At 36.5% G+C, this 21,043-nt stretch overlaps 3 protein-coding genes across 6 annotated transcripts; all 3 read left to right on the top strand.

Moving 5' to 3' along the window:
- The first annotated feature begins 1,195 nt into the window (after window positions 1–1,195).
- On the top strand, window positions 1,196–7,420 carry LOC108974050. 4 transcript variants are annotated; one of them, XM_018941645.1, is made up of 7 exons: window positions 1,196–1,557; window positions 2,144–2,627; window positions 2,691–2,983; window positions 3,047–3,504; window positions 4,079–4,458; window positions 4,528–5,239; window positions 5,297–6,913. In XM_018941645.1, the coding sequence occupies exons 2-7, from the start codon at window positions 2,182–2,184 to the stop codon at window positions 6,911–6,913; spliced, it is 3,906 nt and encodes a 1,301-aa protein (XP_018797190.1). In that variant the 5' UTR covers window positions 1,196–1,557; window positions 2,144–2,181. The 4 variants fall into 4 exon arrangements, with proteins under 4 accessions (XP_018797190.1, XP_018797191.1, XP_018797193.1 ...); XM_018941646.1 differs by having other exon boundaries at window positions 1,196–1,582; XM_018941648.1 differs by having other exon boundaries at window positions 1,271–1,288.
- Window positions 7,421–10,283: 2,863 nt separating this feature from the next.
- On the top strand, window positions 10,284–10,958 carry LOC108974055 (sarcocystatin-A-like). Its single transcript, XM_018941655.1, has 3 exons — window positions 10,284–10,429; window positions 10,501–10,610; window positions 10,704–10,958. The coding sequence occupies exons 1-3, from the start codon at window positions 10,361–10,363 to the stop codon at window positions 10,900–10,902; spliced, it is 378 nt and encodes a 125-aa protein (XP_018797200.1). The 5' UTR covers window positions 10,284–10,360; the 3' UTR covers window positions 10,903–10,958.
- A 9,407-nt stretch (window positions 10,959–20,365) lies between these two features.
- On the top strand, window positions 20,366–21,043 carry LOC108974054 (sarcocystatin-A-like). The gene is made up of 3 exons (XM_018941654.1): window positions 20,366–20,516; window positions 20,588–20,697; window positions 20,759–21,043. The coding sequence occupies exons 1-3, from the start codon at window positions 20,448–20,450 to the stop codon at window positions 20,955–20,957; spliced, it is 378 nt and encodes a 125-aa protein (XP_018797199.1). The 5' UTR covers window positions 20,366–20,447; the 3' UTR covers window positions 20,958–21,043.

The raw sequence follows: 21,043 nt of genomic DNA, 5'->3' as shown, positions 1-21,043 counted from the left end.
CCTTTATATGGCCACTGTAGTAAATGCCACAAGGACCTACTCGTCTCTGTCCTTGTCCCGTCCATCGCATTTCTTGGACGGCGGTGATGTCAGCCTTTACTTTTACGAGGACATCAACCAGCTGGGCAGCGGCACCTTCCCAATTAAGGGACCGTACATTCCAGGTGCCCTTAAATCATAGTTCTTATTTCGTTTGCCATGGTCGTCATCAAAAGTGGGGTCTCTCATCCGAGGCGTTGTTGCGTTGTCATTGAGGTGGTTTGAGTCATATGTAAAAGAATCGTTTCTGGCCACTCCCAAGAGATCGCGTAAAAAAAGGACTGAGTGTACATTTGTACATATGTATGTATGTATGTATCTCAATAATCTAATCACTTACTAGCACACTAGGCGCGTCCTAAATAAAACGGCAAATTTACATCAAATTAATTCCTACTTTCATTCAAACAATGAAAAAAAAAATTACTTCTTATCGCGCTGTCAAAATCGAATTTTTCAACCATCAGCGCTGCTGCCGCGTTTATTTAGCTGTGTGCCTTATAAAATCTCTGCGCAAACGGATTTTTGGCAATAATTTGCCGCTGTCATTTTTATTTAGGGTCGGCAGTTATAAACAACCTCTATTTTTAATACGTTTTTATTAGCTTCACTTGTATGTATGTATGTATGTATGTATGTATGTATGTACATATGTATGTGTGTATGTTTGTAACTTTTTTAAGTGGTACTGAAACGTAGAATATTTTAATACGCTTTTTTATTTATACTAAGTAGATAATGTATATATTATACATACCTCAATTATATATATACTTATATTCCAATTAGAATCTTAACAGGTTATTTCGAAAAACTCTTAGCATTTGTCAAAATAGCCACGGCAAGAACCGCTGCACTCTCTTATCGACGTAATTTGATATAATTAACAAAAGTTACTATTAACTAAAACAAATTTCTAATCTTAGATCATAAAACTATGAATTGAATAGTACCATAATTTCTCTTAAAATAACTTAAATTATTGTGATATTTTCCGCCGGCGCCAAGATTAAAATTTTTAACCCATTTAAAAAATTATCTCTTTCCAAAGCTTATAAATTGAAATATTCATGCTTATATTCGACAAACACCTTCGCATATTTCACCCTACCCATTTACTGTGCAATATGGCAGCATTGTGCCATACCACCTTCAGTTAGCGCAATCAAGTAACCACCGCTCACCGAAATTCGCGTATTCAATAAATTGCATTGCAGTAGTTGGTCGAAATTTTGTGCGGTTGCAAAGAGTAAAGGAATTTCAATTTCGAATTTTTATTGCTTAAAGTGAAAAGCTAAGTTTAATTATCTTAGTAAATAAAGCAGTCGTTGGAAATTACACTTAAAGCAAAAGGCGAAAGTGAAACCCTAACAGTTATAACTGGGTTCGGTGAAAATTTGACAAAATTTTATCTATTGCGTTGTGATGTAATCGCGTGTGACTTCGTTCAACCCACATTTATTCCATCTAGCAGATGTTTCCTCAAGTGTTACTTCATTTGATTGTTGTATTGTTTTGGTGCGTTGAAAGCGGCAATTAGCTTGTAAATAGTAAATAAATAAACCACCTTAACCTCATTTGGACATAACCTCGTAAATATTGTTTGGAAATGGAATTTTTGTTCGATTATAGTTGGAATTTTGCTGGTGGTGTTGGGTGGGCAACGATATTCTACTCTATTTTAATATGCGGCGGCCATTGTCGGTAACGCAGTGCGAAACTAAGACGAGAACTGCCAAAAAGAGATAACCGATGTCACACAAAATAAATGGGACTGGAAAAATTTACAGTGCTACCGACTGTTATGAAAACATATACTTTATTAGAACATTATAATAGTAATTAATACGAAAATCTTTTCTGGAATAATAATGTTTTTAAGTTGAAAGTTCCAGTTTAGAAAAGTTAAATAATTTCGCCAAACATTAGAATTAGTCTTCTAATTCCGCAGATTTAAATTATAACAAATACAATTTTAGTTTTATCGGTTGCAAATGATTGGCAACGTTGAAATTGTCTCGTGGTATATTTTTCCAAACCTTAGTGGGGGTTTGGATAAGTTAAATTAATTGCTTATTTTGTGTTTGCATTTCTGTTATTACAGAATTTGGTGTAAAGTGTCAATATCAGATTAAAGGTGTAATGGACAGGCAAACCTTTGAAATACAATGGATTCAGGACCAGGATGATCTTAAAGCAGCCAGTGAGCAACTGATTGTTAAGCCACAAATGCCGTCTGAAGATGAGCTTCTCTCCAACGACGCGACTGGAGCGGGCCGAGGATCTTACCACTTAGTCACCGGTAATGATGAAGATGGCGATGTAACAAATGAAGTTGACATTGATCAAATAGCTGCTGAGAACTTAATATTCATGGCGCGCGATGGTCAAATGGTAACGGAGATAATTGATGCCAGTGCAGCTGATAACGGTAAAGTTGTCGTCGCCACTTCAGATGAGATTGACTGTTCGCAAGTATTGCAACAAACTGGAAATGGATTCATTGATGGTTTTGTCGATACAACACCTCAAATGGTAACAGAAGAAGTGATAACGGACGACTGGGTACAGCACCAAGGCGAAGAGCGGTTAGTTACAATGAATTGCAAGTTGGGTGATAATCATTAAAAATTTCTATATTATATTTACAGTGTGGAAATACCAGCCGATCAAATAATTTGTTCTGGTTCGCAAGTTTTGCTGGACATGGAGGTGCCGTTACCAACAGTTCAGGATGAATATACCGCTCTTCGTCCATACCCGTGTGATTTTTGCAGTCGCCGTTTCCGTAAAAAGACAAGTTTGATGAATCATATAGTTGCACATCAGAACGATCGACCACATTTATGTAAATTATGCGGGTCCCGATTTTTCCGTCGTTCTGATTTAATAAATCATCTTAAAGCACATGCTGATGCTCCAGATCCTGAATTGGATACAGAATGTTGGTATTCTTTTTAAATAAAAGCATGAATATGATTAAAAAAAATTTTTTTTTTCTTTTTAGTTATGAACTTTGTCGAACAAGAACAACAGCAGTTGCAATTGCGGCAACCCAACGATCACTTTTATGAGCAAGATTGGACCACACACATAAATTCCTTGCAACGTACCGAAAAATCTAGTCGGAAACCGCATAATGTAAGCGGAAACAGTTCATCTACCTCAACATCCACGACAACGGGTCGTGGCCGTATTAGTCGACTTAAACCAAAGGAAGAAAGTTATGTTTTGAATGAGCCACATGAAAACGAAACAGTTGGGTTGGCGAATTTGGAGAATAGGTCTAGTGCTTTTGAAGACTGCCAACAACTACAGGCCTCCACTGCTGTTGTGAAATTTTCACAGAATCAATCACCAACTCATCAAAAGAGCTTCCCCGTTATCGACGAAAGTAAACCATTTGTTTGCCAACAGTGCGGATTGGCATTCGCACGTGAGAAGGCAATGTTGGCTCATACCAAGGTGTGAATGACAAATTTTACATTTAACTCATATCTATTTTTCTGATTTTAACTTTATATACATACATATATATGTATAATTTACCACAAAGTTTGTAACAATCAGATAGTTCCAAGCTATGTTGAGTTTTCCGTGTCCGCCTGTCTGTACAAAAACATATGAGTTCCTCTACTTTCAAGATATCGATCTGAAATTTTACACTAATTTTTTATCTGAACCCTGAAAACCCCGTCCACTATAGCATATAGCTACAATTCAAATTGAATGTTTTAAACCAAGCCCATGAATAACAATTTACTTTGATAGGAAATTTTCACAAAGTTTGAAATGGATTATTGTATAAGTTAGCGGTACACTCTCCCAACAAATGGTTCAGATCGGACAATCAGAGTATATAACTGTCATACAAACTAAGTCATTAAAATCAATTTGCTGTTCGAAAAGTACATATTTTATTTGTGAAGAGTTTTCAAACTTCGGTGAACCCGAAGATAAGTTTTCTCTTGTTTTATATTGCAGATACAATTATAAGCCCAAACAATAATATAATTGTTAATAACGACTTTCTTTATAGAATCATAATGAAGATCATCCGCATGAGTGTAACCAATGTAATGAGATGTTCTGGGACGCAGGTAGTCTGCAAGAACATCTGAAAACTCATCAATTTGAAGATAGTAATTCGGAGTACGACCCCGACGAGGCTGAGGCTGAAGAAACGCAAAGTGAATCCGAATCGGAGCGCTTATATGGGGAATTCTACTGTAGCGAATGCGGTATGTCATTTCATAGAGAAGATTTGCTGCGCAGACACTCCAAACTACATATAAAAACTATCGCTGAATGTGATATCGACAAGGATCGGCATTGCTGCAACACATGTGGCGAAACATTTGCCGAGGCGTTAGATCTACTTGCGCACGCTGAAATACATGCGCGTTATCCACCATATAAGTATGACTATATTTCTAAAAGCACTTTTAATATTAGGCGAAGTGTACTAAAACATTGCTTCTTTGACAGGTGTGTTCTTTGTGGTGAAACATTTTTCGAGGAGTTAGCGATTAAACGTCATCTGCAGTCAGTGCATCCACACGACATGACACCTAATTCATGTATACTCTGTGGCAAGGAATGCCGCGATCGTAAAGCTTTAATAAAGCATGCATGGGATCATTCTCGCGAAAAATGTCATTCGTGCTCAAAATGCGGCAAGAACTTTCACAATAAAGCACGTCTGAAGCGGCATATGGCGTCTCATCGTGATAAGTCTGTAATCTGCGATGTCTGTCAGGAAGAATTCCCTGATGGTCGCACTCTCTCCAACCACCGACACTCGCATACTAATGCCTCAGGTAAATTATTTCCCTGCCATGAATGCGGCAAAACTTTCGGTTCGCGCAGTTCTCAACAAATACATGTTCGCATTCATACCGGTGAGAGACCTTATGGTTGCCGCTTTTGTTGGAAGGCGTTCGCTGATGGTGGTACCTTGCGTAAACACGAACGTATTCACACAGGCGAAAAACCGTACGCTTGCTCGGTGTGCTCACGTGCTTTCAACCAGCGCGTAGTCTTGCGCGAACATATACGATCTCACCACTCGGGATTGGACGCAAAACGAAATACTTACTACTGCACCGTGTGCTCGATGGAAATGTCGTCATCTGGAGATCTCGTGCAACATTTAATACAACACAGTGATATGAACACTGCCATGCAGAGACAACCAATTGTAAGGAACAACTATCCAAATATTTTATTATTATTCTTCAATTTTATGTGTTTTCAGACGGGTCCACGTAAGTACAAAAGGCGGCGAAAGTTGAAACCTCATGAAATCGCACGCCTGCGGAGGGAAAGCCAACAAAATGGCAATGGAAGTGATATCGAATTGTCAGACTTCGATATGGATAATGTAGATGACCTATTGGGCATCACGGAACCTATTCCGGTCTCCAAAGCGTCAAAATCCAAACGTAATAAAGTTAAAGACAGCATCAATAATAATTCTTTGATGAAAGAAGGAGTAGATGGTGTTATACTACCAGATAATGATCTACTTATGCAGTCTAGGAAGCCGCGGTATAAATCGACGGGTAGTAACTCCGATACCTTATGGCAAACAAAGCTCATCAATTCCAACACATTACTATCGAATTTAGAAAATACTCTGCAAAGCATTGACACACTTGTTGTGGGTTCGTCGGTTGGCGGTGCTACACATTTAGACCCGGAAGAACGCAAACCGAAGTATAAATCCGGCAGTGAGATTAGTTCTGGCGGCGGTTCACAACGCACTCAGGAAGTGCAGATAAACAAGAATTATAATGCGAATAAAACGCGTAAACGGACCGAAAAAGCATCGACGTCCAAGGCAACGCGTCCACGCATGATTCATACAGAAAAATTGTCTTCCACCTATAATGAATATGGACGAAAACGTTCTAAGACCGTCATCACGCATAGAGAACAAAACGGCTTAGATTTATTGCGTCCTACCGGTCGATCGATGGTCGATGACTATGAAATTCTCTCACCTGCCACTGAATTGCCACGTCAGATTAGTTCAAGCCCACCACGAATTAAACAGGAGATAGGGCAAAATAATCACGAAGAATCGTCACACCAGCTACGTGGTTTGCAATATGACGCACATGTCGCAAATTCTTCAAGGAACGTCGATCTTTATGACACACAATTCCTCGATGCAGCTTCGACGCTACGCAAGGAAGCCTATGAAAAATTCAACCCGAGTATAGTTAACGATCTCGAAGAGATTTTGCGTTCTCCCATCAAATGTGATCGTGCAGAACGCCATCGCTTTATAAGCGAGTCTTCCACGCCATTTCTCGAAGACGAGCAGCATAATATGATAAAAATTGAACCAACATCCCCAGATTTGCATGAGATCGTTGTTGGTGTCAGCGGGTCGGCTGGTGTGAGCGCGAGTGGTGGCAGCGGCAGCAGCAATGAACGTCACTACGCACGCAGTGCACGCAATCGGACCGGCACTATGAATCGAAAATATCTGGAATTTGAATCGGATCTCCAAACCAATGGTTCCACACGTCACCAAAAGCGTAGTTCTACAAATATCAACGGCAGCAGTTCGAAAAGTAAGCAAAGTAAGAGCAACAGGCGTGAGAAAAAAGAAAGTTCCGTAATCAACCAAAGAACGACCGCATATTCTTCAACTTACGGTGGCTCATTAACCACCACCAACGACTCATCCTTCTCTTCACTCTCGCCAACGGACGGCGTAACCGCGGCGTCAGCTGTAACAGCCACTTCGTCGCCAGCACCAACGCAACCGGAACGCAAAGTGCGCTACTTCGAGTGTGAGATGTGCTCGGCCGTATTTCCAGATCGAGCCCAGCTGCTGGATCACGTGCCTATACATATATAAAGGTTCAAAGCCTTACCTCCATGTGTGTAGTGAGTGGAGAAGCGCGCTATTTGAAATAGTACCACTTCACCTTTACGCACACACACACACACACACACACACAATTTATGCACGTGTTCAACACTTAAGCATTGTACATTTGTGCTTTTGCATTCACAATTGTGCAACAATTTTATTTTCTAGTGAACTTTACTTTTAACAAATTTTATCATTTTATTCGTTCATTTGGTATCGCAAAGTAATTACTAAAGATGAGAATAGAATTAGAAACGTTTAACTAAGCTAACGTTACCATTTATGAATAGTGCTAAAACAATGTATTTTAGTTTGTAGTTAGACAAAAGCAAAATACCCACTACCTGCTACACTTAACTCATTATCTTAAACATTTTTATATACATATTCATGTGTACATTAGCGAAAGCCAAGCCCTGAAACCCTAAGTGACTAATAATATGATTTAGATAATAAATACTTGAAGTGATCTTTCAAAGAATGAAACAAAAACGAGTTTATGATTATTTATAGAGTAAGGTGACATTAGTTCAATCAATCTAGGTGCATCCGGCTGTTGCTTAGATGCAGGTAATTTATTAACTTACATAATAATTGGGCACAATAGACGTGTTTATCAACTTAAATAATAACGATACCTAGTGATTTTTTGTTTTATGTCGATTGGAATTTGAGACGTTTTATCTAATAGTATTTATAATAAATTTATTATTTTAATTGACTGGAAGAGGCATCAATACCCTTTGACATGATAGTTGGCTCATAGCCCGCAAATGAAATGGAACTCACGAAGAGTCAATGGAATATGCGACGGTGATTACTGTGGTGCAAAACCCAAGAGTTGTCGGGCCATAATTCCAGTCTCTTTTTACGAATAGCTTCTCGCAAGTGACCCATAACACTAAAATAGCAATCTTCTTTGACAATTTAGTAAGTCGGAAGAAATTCGGAGTGCAACACACCGCGATAATCGAAGAAAACTGTCAACATAACCTTGACTTTTGACCTGCTTTGACGTGATTTTTGATTGATCATCCTTTACCGGGTCGTAAGCATAGATTCAGGACTCATCGCGAGTATAAAACGTTTCACGACATCCTGGTAGTCGGAAAGCATTGTTTCACAGACGTTAACGCCACGCCGTTTTCGTGATTTTGGAGCCAATCGTGTTTTCACTTTTCTTAAACCCAAATCTTCTTGCACTGACCCTTTCGGTATTCCAACGATTCTGAATGCTTTGGCACCAGAAATTTGGTTCCGCACACAAAATTTAAAGCAATTTTTTTGTTGATTTTGTCTCAAATGACACTGTCATACCTGCCTCGAAAAAAATATTTCCTTCAAATGAGATTTCGATCGAAATTTAAATTACAAAGTCCTACTACTCTTTGCTCACAGTCTCGGTATAAAGATAGGTATATGGAGGCTAATGAAAGTATTGGCCCGATTCAAACCACTTTTGACACACAAACATACTAATATCAGGAAAGGATGATTCCTGAATTTCAATTATATATTTCACACATTGGACAAAAGGGTTCACTTATTCGGTACCTAGGGACTTAAGCACTTTTGGGTCAATTTAAATAATTTTTGCTCATAAGGTGGCACAACTCAAATACACTATTCGTGCAAAGTTTTACACCGTTATATTAATTACTTAATTGCATACTTTTCTCTTACGAAATCATCGATTATAGGACTCCACCATCTACATACATAAGTGAAATTTAGTTAACTAACTGAGAATACTTTCATTTTTGAGCAAATGACGAATAGTTCATTTAAAATAGTAATACTGTTATATCATTTTCAAAGTATCTAAAAGAAGTTTATATCAACTGAAACATGACCAAATTGATAGGTGGACGATTCTTCATAGGGGATATTTGTCAGCGATAACCATTGCTTTCGCTCACGGTTCTTGTATGTATATAAGTAAATACATATACGTATGTATGTTACAATCTGATTGATGCACAGCCGTTCTCAACAAATGCTTGTGATAAGAATGGTTGGTATTATTTAACCGTACTATACATACCGTTATCTTTGATTTATACATTTCACAAGACAGCAGTAAGTTTTAAAAATAAAGAATTGTCTAGCATAGCTCGGCTCAAGTAAAGGCCAACGCTGTTTTTTTCCTTATCTGTGAAAATATTTATAATGTGCGTTTGGAGTGGCTGAGACAGATTAAAGGTACGGAAACTTTTAATTAGGATAATCATATGGGCATTACCCCTTTTTTAAAAGACAGGTTCAACAATATTTTGAAGATAATTATACGTATAGCCTGGTTTCATCGTCTTTAAAACCGTCATTTCACCAAAATTCTTTTATGATTTCGGGTGTAAAATTTTATGTTTCTGACGTATTTATTTATTGATGTATTGATTATACTTTTTAACAGAATCGTTATATGGGAAGTAGGCGGGGTTATCCGGTCATCATCTGGTTTCGTCCGTTTTTATCATACAACGTTGGCAGGAGTGCTGAAGCGATATAAGCCTCAGCAAATCTAATAAATATAGGTTTGGGAGATATGTATGTATGTATATTAAACCTTTAAGAGCACGGAACTACACTTTTTCAAAAATTATTTTTGCACACTATTTTGCCTTTTGTAAGCGCGGCAGTGGTCCGATTTCGCCCATCTACGAACTCGTTATATCATTACGGACATCCAGGCGGCCGTGCCGAGGGACATCCCAGTCGAAGCGCTCCAGAAATGCTACCAAGCATGGAAAACGCGCTGGAATCGCTGTATAGCTGCCCAAGGGGACTACTTTGAAGGGGATGGCAGCGTTGTAGAATAATTTTCAGACATACGGTTTTTATGGAATCAGTCTCATTTCTTAATTGTCATACCTCAGTTTACAATTTACAGAACTAGTTAGGAAATTATTTCCTACACGAAGATAAAATATTGTACTCAGTATGGATGAGTAGATCAGAGTTGGCGGATAAGCGGACAAAATAAATGTTTTCCTGCCAAAATTGTTTATAATTAATTTATTTATGATGCTACAGAATGCATAATTTGAAATCAGAGTGAAGCACTAGTGCTTACATTTTACACAATACTCAAGTGAGGTGAAGCACACGAATATTCATTTGTAAACAATGATCGAACTGAGAGAACAGTGATTGAGTGTGCGTGATGGTGGTCGTTGCCCGTACTATCACCATGCTTCTGCCTTTGTGTTTGCTTTCCACATGAAACAATGAGCATATGTATGTATGTTTGTAAACATGTGCACACGAGCAGTAAAGTATACTATAGTTATTTGTTAGCTTATAACTATCGGCAGTGCGAGTAGTGAATCACGGGCCTATAAAAGTCAGTTCTCCTCCCAGTTGTCAGCAGTTTAATTCATCACTTCGTTCAAAAGCACCAAAGTTCGTAGTTCTCAACGTTTCAAATTGAAAATGATTAACGCTAAGTTATTTGTGTTGTTCGGGTGTGTCATCGCAGTGGTTCTCGCTGTGCCTAAAGAAGTAAGTTCGGTTTAAAAATGGTTCCATACATATATTTGCACAGTTAAATATTTTGATACTAATTCTTTCAGCACTTAGTTGGAGGCGCCACCCCACTCAGCGGTGAGGACTTAAAGCAGGCGCAAGAAGAACTTCAAAATTCATTAACCAAATTGGCATCTGGCGACGGACCTGCTTATAAGTAAGTCTATCGAGAATATATTCAGACTCAAACATACTGCTTAGCAGTATTTCTCAACATATTAATTTAAACCATTTTCTTTGCTTACCTTAGAATCTCGAAAGTGAACTCAGCAAGCTCCCAAGTTGTCTCTGGTACGCTCTACAAATTCAATGTGGACCTCATTGCGGGAAATGATGAAGTGAAGAATTGCAATGTGGAAATCTGGTCTCAACCCTGGTTGCCAGAGGGCATTCAAGTCACTTTCGACTGCGAGGGTGAAGAGAAGATTGTACGTAAACACAGTGCTTAATAAGTTTTCAGATTGTTCGCCTTATAAGAAGGATATAATAAATGTTTTCGACTGAATACCCGTTGTATGCTTTATCTATAACTACAAAAGTGATAAGATCTGCTTAAAGAAACGTCTATATTTCCCAGCTATCGGAAAATGTTTGTATTCATAATTGAATCAGTGTAAGACATAGTTGGTCGTTTTCCCTGATATTACATATCAAAGGAAAGTCTTACTTACAAGACAAATTGTTAATGAATTTTTGGGTTCGAAAAAGCTTCCGGAAATGTGAGTGTCGGGTGATCTCACTATCTATTAATTCACTGAGTCTGAAATCGATCAAAGCGTTTACATAATTGTATGATTTGATATATGTACATGTCCCTGAAGTACGATGGGATTTTCAGATATATTAATTATTTACTTTCCTTAAGCGTCCGTTAAGGTTAAGTCACGAATTACTCAATATAGCAACTGGCCATTTTATGCCGAGCTTACATATTTATACCCTGAACAGGGTATATTAAGTTTGTCACGAAGTTTGTAACACCCAGAAGGACGCGTCGGAGACCCTATAAAGTATATATATAAATGATCAGTAAGTTGAGCAGAGTCGATTTAGCCATGTCCGTCTGTCTGTCTGTATATATAGGAACTAGTCCCTCAGTTTTTAAGACATCGTTTTGAAATTTTGCAAACGTCATTTTCTCTTGAAGAAGATGCTCATTTGTCGGAACTGCCGATATCGGACTACTATAACATATAACTGCCATTTAAACTAAACGATCGGAATCAAGTTCTTGTATGGAAAACTTTCACATTTGACAATGTATCTTCACAAAATTTGGAATAGATTATTTTCTAAGGCAACTATGTAATCTCCGAAGAAATTGTTTAGATCGCTTAACTATAGCATATCGCTGCCATACAAACTGAATGATCGGAATCAAATGCTTGTATGGGAAACTTCCTCATTTGACGATATATCTTCACGAAATTCGGTATGAGTTATTGTTCATAGAAATAATGTAATATTGGAAGAAATTGTTCAGAACGGCTCACTATAGCATATAGTTGCCATACAAACCGAACCATCGGAAAAAAGGGCTTGTATGGAAAACTTTTGCATTTGACGTGGTATTTTAACGAAATTTTACATGGACTACTGCTTAAGGTAATAATCTCCGAAAAAACGGTTCAGATCGGATTACTATAACATATAGCTTCCATACAAACTGAACACATAGTTACTAAAAGAAACGCACCTGTCATCAAAAGGGTGTTTCTTATCCTAAGACTCATAAAGTTTCGTACTCTGCCTTGGCTAACTAAATATTAGACATACCTATTCATACTTGATAAAAACATTTGTCGATATGTTTTATATATTTGTGTTACCGACAACATGAAAAACACACGACAAGATCTTTTATTCATATCGGCAAAACAGAAAATGATTTTATTTACATATATGTATGTATTTATCATTTCGAACAGGTATAATTAATGGATAGCCTAGAAGTTGCCATAATTAAGCTGCAAATTAAGATACATAACTGTAATTTGGTAAAACGAATCGCATGAAATAGGGGCACTTGTGGTTTGATATTCTATAAAAAGTGTTAGTCGGCTGCCAATAGATTTAATAAGTATATTTCTTAAATTGTTTAAGCTATATCACCCCAATTTGCAGAGGACAAATACTGAAATGGGACGATAACACCATACTTAAATTGAATGAGCGTGTATCTTAGCATAATTAAGTGAGCGTTTAATATTGAATATTCTTTGGTTTAATGCAGAAATTTAATTATTTATATTAGGTTGTCAAACAAGTCTTGATTGTCGTTTCTGTTAAGTCGTTCGTGAGTTAAATACGGCATATTTTACAGTACTACTACGATAAAAGTAAAAATGCATTTCAAGCCGCCAATAAAATTTGTGCAGTTTATGGACCCGATACAGTTTCCATTTCCACCGCACAACGATGGTTTCAACGTTCTCGTTCTGGTGTAGAGGTGGTCGAAGATGCGCCACGCTCCAGAAGGCCTGTCGTCGAAAATTGCTATAAAATCGCTGAATTGGTCGAAAGAGACCGGCATAGTAGCAGTCGTAGCATTGGTCAAGAGCTGGGCCTGAGTCATCAAAAAAATTGTTTGAACAATTGAAAATTCAATAAAAATACCGCAAGAAATACCGCAAGACTTTTTTGACAACCTAATATTTACTTAATGTAATAATTTCCGCTACTCTAACAAACCGCTGAACACGATTGCAGTTGGTCTAGACCGTGATCCCTAACATCGCCAATTGCGATCTTCTGGTTGACGTTTTACTTCACTTTATATTATATTAATTTTAAGCTCTTGTCTGATATATCTCATTGGTGGATAATTTTAATATAATTTTCGATGACGCGAAGTATAATATACTTGTACAAGTAGAACTAATTGATTCATATCTATATAACTCGAGCAAAATGTTTGTTTGAAATAAGAAACAAACAGGCTTTAATTATTTGAAAAGCTTGGTCCTAGTTCTAAATTACTTTGGAAGGGTACCGCTTTTATCCGGAAAAAGATAGTTCAAGGCTTGTGATCATGTATCTATGGATGTATATAGTATTTCTGGATTTAGGTATCTCGTACATACTTACCTATGAGATCAAACCCCGCAGAGATATATTCATTTGGGTAACAGAATTTGCATTAGACGGTTAAGACCTACTTTTATACAGAGTTTGTGGTGATATTATAAAAAGAGAGGATCACACAAGCTTTGGAAAATATTATTGGGTTGTTGGATCCAAAAGCTTATGCAACAGGTTATCTTATTTAGGCAAGAACTAAAGAAAATCTTACTAAATTGTATGTTACAAGCTTTTCGTACGGAAATTTATTGAAATAAGATGCCTCCATCCAGTGACGGTTTTAACACTACCAGCGCCCTGGACGAGATTTCTACGGCGCCCTCCAACTACAATTCAAACCCATTCGAAAAAAGGGAAAACATTTAATGAAATAACCGTTTATTAAAATAAATAATTCTTTGTTATAAAAAATAACTATTTATTACAAAAACACTAATAAAATTTTACTTTTCTGGCCTTTCTATCAGCGAACTCTTTTATAAGGTTGTCAAAGTCGATGTTTTCAGCAATTTCGTTTTCAATTGACAAAGTTGCTAAGTTTGTCAATCTAGATTGAGGAATTGTTGAACGAAAATATGTTTTTATCAGCTTCAGCTTTGAAAAGCTCCGCTCCCCACTAGCAACCGTTACAGGTATAGTTAATAATATTCGCAATGCTATCCATACATTTGGATACAGTTCTTGTAAGTTGCAATCTTTGATGAAATTTAAAACAAAAATGGGAGTAACCACATTTTGATCAGACAAAAGTCAAGTTCCTCACACAACATACAACCATCTATGTCTGATTTAGAGTCTACAGTTAATTTTAATTGGAGATCACTACAGAGCTTGACAAAGTCGGGTTTTTCTGGAATCTGTTTAATATTGTACAGAAAAGACCAAGATTCCGAGTACTCATTTAACTGTTCGAACCTTTCATTGACTGAAATTAATGTAGTGTCCAAAAGATAGTTGGAAAATTCAACCTCAAATTTTTTTTCTGAAGAAGTTATAGGGTCATCGCGTGCAATTTCACTAGCTTGACGCTTAATACGTAGAATTCTTGTTGTAGCTCGAAATACAGGTTCAATTTCTAGTTTTTCGGCCAACTCCTTCCCTGTTAAAATAGCGCTTTTAAAGCCTGTATTTCAGTAGTCTTCCAAGATTTTGCAGCATTTTTTCAACATTTCTGTACTCGATAGTAGAAACGGATAGTGACGAACATAGCATCGCAATGGAACATGGATCGTCTGGTTACTACTTCGCATCTGTTTGTTTTAAAATAATTGTTTTGTATATGCACTGATTTTATGAATGCGAATGAGCTGAGTTTGTTACGCTTCGCTAAAATAACGCTAGCTCTTTTTAACCAAAAAGTGAAAAGGAGATAGACAATCAGTTTTTCTATGATTGGGGATTCCCCGTAAAATGAACTCCGATTGAACAGATTGAATAGTGCGTTGCATTCAAGTGTTGCTAACAAAAAAAATCCGCTTAATTTAGGGAATTTACGACTAAGCAGACCTCGAACTATGAGCATGAGCTGGATGCGCCTCTTTTTACCGGCGCCCTACCCTAACACCGCTATTGCTTCCATCATCGCTTCAAATGCCTCAGTATACAGTGGATGAAGTATTTCCGAAATGCTGTTAGCTCTGCATGATAATTTCCACTCACGCAAAGTGGTGTGTGATAACAAAACAAAGTAAATATCTTTCATAATTATTTCGCAATCCGGTGACATTTGTTCTATGTATGGCACTGTACTCGACCACATATACATATATACATACTAAATCAAGTAAATAAGAGCGTGGCGCCAATATACATGCTGATTGTATAAACTTTTTTTTTGCATTGTGTTTATATGTACATCCAAATACATACATATGTATGTATATACATTTCGTACTTTGATATCTGCCCCTTTTTTCTTGATATAAAACCCGTTAATAATATTAACATAATTTTAAATTTGTGCTTTATGTGAATTGAGATAGATATTACTGTTATCATGTGAAACAAGGGATCCAAACAAACTTTTTTATAATGGCCAAAGAGAAACCTATTTTTCCTTTGCCCTATTGTATGAAGTTCACAGTCTTTGAATGTTCTTTAGCGAACAATATAATGATTTTAAGTTACGATGTATATCATAGTAATATGTTTTCTAGAAATAGATGCATACATATCTGGACGTGATCGAGTATTTGGTGTTTTCTTTTAGTTGGTTGGTTAAAAAAATGTTGCAGGCATCAGATGTATGAATGATTTAAAATGTTGGTTTTTTTGCGCGAATTTGGTTAAACACTTAGATACCAGTTATTGTTTAACAATTGGAGATAGCGGTATCTGCAACAACACTTTTCCCTTGTGAACATTTAAATGTTAATTAGGGCCATTTTTAAATATCCAAACAGTTTACAGTTGTTTAATTTTGAAGGTATATTCAAAACTATTGCACAAACAAATAAGGACGCACTAAGTTCGGGCGTAACCGAACAATTCATACTCTTGCAACTTGCAAGAGTCAAAGCTACCTTCAGTTGATTGAGATATTGCATATTAAAAAATGCTGCTAAAGAATTCAACCTCTTTATTTGACGAAATCGTTGATGGAATCAATCTAATTGGAAATCGTATGAAGTTATATTTAGACCATAGATCAGATTCAATTATAATAAAATCACCTTCAAATGAGACACTTTTGTGTGACATAAACTCAATCGCAGAGGGTAAATTTAATAATATTGAGATGGTGTGGAAAACGTCAACCAGAGGATTCGAATTCATTATATTATAGATAGAGGTTTAGATCAAAGGCGAGACCAACTGCATTGATATTCAGCGCTAAACTATTAAAATAATTTTATTACTTTCAAGGAATCTTGTCAATCAAATTTCATTAAAATATCACACATACTGACCAACCTTAACGCTTTCCAATCAGCTGGAAAGTCGAGCATTACTCTATATGATATATTGTGAACAGGAAAAGATCCGGACTTGGTGGAGTAACTGTTCACATTTATATCTATATTTTATATTTTAGTATTCGAGAATATATTTTCCAATAATTTGATAAATAAATACTTAACTCACACACTGACCGATATATCGACTTTTGCCGTCGTTTTTAGTGGCTGGCCTCTTTTTTACATATTTTATGAGAATTTAGGAGATTAAACACACATTTTTGCAACCTATTCAATATTTTTGCAATTTCCCTTTACGTGTGACCATTCCCTAAAAATTTTTTACGCACAATCTTTCATACATACAACATTGTTAAGTGATTGGCCATACCAATTTCTTTTCAAAGTACATTACTAATGAAAATATTCATTCTACAGCTCTAATTAAGCTAACATAACAACTTTCCACGCTTTTTAAATTAAATATTTGCCGTTTATGAAATTATTTCGCGGTTGATTCTATTATTTTGCCACTAATATATATATATATAAATTTATATATATTATAACGTCAAACGGTTGTTTAAAAATGTTGTGTTAGGTATAGGGGTTTATGGGAAGTATTGTCTCGATTACTGCATATTATAAACAGATTCATTAAGGAACCGTCACCGATACACATACATATGTTCAGGTAGTCAAGTTATATGGGGGCTAGGAAACCGCACCGATATTAAAAAAGGAAGCCGAATCAATTATATTAGGCCATCTCTCACATTGCGCACTGATTTCTCTTGTACAAGTATGTGAGTCGCAGCCAAAAATCTATAAAAATATAATAAATACGTGAGAATCAACGCCAGGAAAATACCTTAAGATGTTAAACTTCGATAAGAGGATCGGAATGTAAGCAACTTTTTATTAACATAAATTCTATATAATCCTGTACTGACCGACAACTTCGGATGTATATGGGAATTATAATAGTATCGACTCGATTTAAACTATGAAATATTTTCGTTTCATTTCGGTACCTCGCATACAGTACCCTATCATATTTAGGCAAAGATATACTGCTATGAGCAAAACAGGCTCTTAAATTTCATTGAAATCTCAAATATTGGCCCATATATGCAGTATAAAGTCACCTGGAAGTATGTAAATCTTTATATTAGGTATATGAGGGCTCAGGGAAGTATTAAATCGATTCATGCGATTTTTGATACCACCATTGTTAGAAAAGGACTCTGTCTGAATTTCAATTGTATATTCCATATATTGACCGATATTGTGTCATATGGGAAGTAGGCGTAGTTGTAGTCCGATTTCACTAATTACAACCTTTTGTCCAGTGAGAATTTCATGACATTTCATTGATTGGAAGTGGAGTTATTGTGTTTTAAGTGGCAGTATGTTTGTGCTATCGGTGCGATAATGAGCTACGAACAAAGAGCCAACATTAAATTTTATTTTAAAATTGGTAAAGCTTTTACCGAAACGTTTCAATTGATGAAACAAGCTTATGGCGATGATTGCCTATCCCGTAGAAGAGTGCACGAGTGGTTTCAACGAAGTGGTCGTGAGGACATAAATGACGATCAACATGTGGGCCAATCAAAATCCGTGAGCACCGGAAATTCCATCGAAACTGTGCGTGAATTCCGCAAAAATTAGCCGAAATCTTCATGGAAATTCATGGAAATGAAATTGGTCATCTCTAAAATATCGAATTGTTGCATTTCGACCGAACATTTGTGCTTACGAAAGGTGTGTGCACGATTTTTCATCGATCGAGGCTTGTGACCGATTATTTGACCAAACATCGTATTCACCTGACATGGCACTTCTTCCTTTCGGAAAAATGCATTTACTCATGAAAGAAAAGCGTTATTCAGACGTAGAAGTTATTCAGTAGGCTTGCACCACCATACTGGCGGCCATACCGGCCAATGAGTTAAAAATCTCGTTCGACCGCTGCTTTTGGACTGTGCAAAAAACTGTATTGAAGCAGAAGGAGACTATTTTAAATAAAATAAATTGATCTTGCTGTTTTCTTTTGGAACTTGTATTTATAACTAGCTGACCCCGAAGGCGTTATCCTGCGTGAAAATATGTGTTTTGAAATTAAAAGAAAGTTAAATTAATATTACGTTGAAACTCATTTATTTGCGATTTTTCTACATTGTTTTTTTAATATATGTAACGCAGCTTGATAAACAACATTTTTTGGTTTCTGTTCCGGTGCGTAAATGTACAGAGAAGATGGTTTTCCAACTTATAAACAACCCACGTATAGCTGGGCGTGTGAAAAACATAGCATTTCCAGATTTACTTATGCCACACACTTCTAGCGACTATCCTTGTGTCCTGTGTTTTTTCATCGCAAATGCAATTTTCTCTGGACACTGAAGCCGTTTGAACTGAATTGGCTCAAAGCGAAGAACTATGCTGGAATTTGTCATGGGCGACGACAAGGCCAGGAGCGCCGCATGGCCATGTGTGTATATTACTGCTTTATGTATCCTCTCGTAGTTTTTCAATAGAGCTTCGCAGGCCTTTTCTACTGCCCAGTACTTCCGCTTGTATGATGCTAGGATATCATTATGCTATTCTGCTGAATCCATCCACCCAATTCTTTTATTCTTATTGCAGAACATGCTGCTATTTTGTAAATAAACATGCTTTGGGTAGTTGATGCGGGACGACATTAAGCTCATCAGTCGGAAATGACTTGATTGCACTAGTAACACCTACACATGCTGCTTTTTGCATTCCATTTAATTTCGTGATGTTGTATTGTTTCGTTAGCGCTGGCCACCATACCAGAGCTCCATATGTAAATATACGTCTTATGACAGCCGTTTACATGATTATATTAGTCTCAAACCCCAATTTAGATGAGAGGGATATAGAGAGTATTGTACCGTTTAGAATGGAAAGTTTAAACTGGGGAATTTTGAATCTGCTTGTGAATAGCATCATTTCTGTTTTATTAGTTTTAACACCTAGTCCATAAGCGCGTAGTGCTTTTCCATAACCTCACAGACTGTTGAAGGGAACATGCCTGATACCAATAACACCATATCATTTGTATATGCAAAAAATATCCAATGTGATTTATGAAAAAACACTGACTTGTTCAAAGTGTGAAACTCTAAGAAAATTTTGCACAAATTCTTAAAATATTTTGAACTAAATTGGTAATAAAACTTTCAAAACTAAGAATAGCAGCAGCATTAGTTTTGTATAGTAAATCCATCTGCAACAATTAGTATAGCTTCTTATTACATTTTAGGATTTTATTGACAAAGAAAGACGGAAGTTAAAATGTATTAAAATTAAATAAACATTCTATATTGTAAACCTTGTATTTTCTAAATACAAGACCATTAGTTGCGGACTTCAGGACAATTTTATTCTCTTCTGTCTTTAAGTTGAAAATTATGCGAATAGAAAAAAATAAAGAACTACTCTTTATAGTACTCAATATGCTATATTGGGAAGGATCAAAATCGGCAGATAAACGGACAATCAAATATTTTCCTAAATAAAAAATTGTTTGCCTTTTAATATGATATCCGTAGTATAATTTGTTATCAGTCATTTATTTATTTGTGAAAGATGTTGCAGAATACCTCATTTGAAATCAGTGTGAAGCACTAGTGCTTATATTTTACACAATACCCAAGTGAGGTGACGTACATATACTATACATACATATGCATATTTATTTGTAAACAATGATCGAACTGAGAGAACAGTGGTTGAGTGTGCGTAATGGCTGTCGTTGTCCGTATTATCACTATGCTTCAGTCTTTGTGTTTGCTTCCCACATGCATGCATTACTAAAGTATATAATAGTATGTAATAGTTATGTGTTAGCTCACAACTATTGGCAGTGCGAGTATGAGCCACAGACCTATAAAAGTCAGTTCTCCTCCCAGTTTTCAACAGTTTCATTCATCTCTTCGTTCAGAAGCAACAAAGATCGTAGTTCTCAACGTTTAGAATTGAAAATGATTAGTGCTAAGTTATTTGTGTTGTTCGGGTGTGTCATCGCAGTGGTTCTCGCTGTGCCTAAAGAAGTAAGTTCGGTTTAAAAATGGTTCCATACATATATTTGCACAGTTAAATATTTTGATACTAATTCTTTCAGCACTTAGTTGGAGGCGCCACCCCACTCAGCGGTGAGGACTTAAAGCAGGCGCAAGAAGAACTTCAAAATTCATTAACCAAATTGGCATCTGGCGACGGACCTGCTTATAAGTAAGTCTATCGAGAATATATTCAAACTTAAATATACTGCTATTTTCTTTGTTTACCTTAGAATCTCGAAAGTGAACTCAGCAAGCTCACAAGTTGTCTCTGGTACGCTCTACAAATTCAATGTGGACCTTGATGTGGGAAATGATGAAGTGAAGAATTGCAATGTGGAAATCTGGTCTCAACCCTGGTTGCCAGAGGGCATTCAAGTCACTTTCGACTGCGAGGGTGAAGAGAAGATTGTACGTAAACACAGTGCTTAATAAGTTTTCAGATTGTACGCCTTATAAGAAGGATATGATAAATATTTTCGACTAAAAACCTGCTGTTTGCTTTACTAATAACTGAA

This window comes from Bactrocera latifrons, unplaced genomic scaffold, assembly GCF_001853355.1.
Source record: "Bactrocera latifrons isolate USDA-ARS-PBARC rearing strain unplaced genomic scaffold, ASM185335v1 scaffold_52, whole genome shotgun sequence".
Taxonomy (NCBI): domain Eukaryota; kingdom Metazoa; phylum Arthropoda; class Insecta; order Diptera; family Tephritidae; genus Bactrocera; species Bactrocera latifrons.
This window is presented reverse-complemented; position numbering and strand designations above follow the sequence as displayed.

Excerpts from the sequence above, each read along its gene's own strand:
- LOC108974050 (XM_018941649.1), top strand. The coding sequence starts at position 2,182 with ATGGACAGGCAAACCTTTGAAATACAATGGATTCAGGACCAGGATGAT. Across the intron at positions 4,459-4,527 it reads GCGCGTTATCCACCATATAA|GTGTGTTCTTTGTGGTGAAA; the intron begins GTATGACTATAT and ends CTTCTTTGACAG. Across the intron at positions 5,240-5,296 it reads CCATGCAGAGACAACCAATT|ACGGGTCCACGTAAGTACAA; the intron begins GTAAGGAACAAC and ends ATGTGTTTTCAG.
- LOC108974055 (XM_018941655.1), top strand. The coding sequence starts at position 10,361 with ATGATTAACGCTAAGTTATTTGTGTTGTTCGGGTGTGTCATCGCAGTG. Across the intron at positions 10,430-10,500 it reads TTCTCGCTGTGCCTAAAGAA|CACTTAGTTGGAGGCGCCAC; the intron begins GTAAGTTCGGTT and ends TAATTCTTTCAG. Across the intron at positions 10,611-10,703 it reads GGCGACGGACCTGCTTATAA|AATCTCGAAAGTGAACTCAG; the intron begins GTAAGTCTATCG and ends TGCTTACCTTAG.
- LOC108974054 (XM_018941654.1), top strand. The coding sequence starts at position 20,448 with ATGATTAGTGCTAAGTTATTTGTGTTGTTCGGGTGTGTCATCGCAGTG. Across the intron at positions 20,517-20,587 it reads TTCTCGCTGTGCCTAAAGAA|CACTTAGTTGGAGGCGCCAC; the intron begins GTAAGTTCGGTT and ends TAATTCTTTCAG. Across the intron at positions 20,698-20,758 it reads GGCGACGGACCTGCTTATAA|AATCTCGAAAGTGAACTCAG; the intron begins GTAAGTCTATCG and ends TGTTTACCTTAG.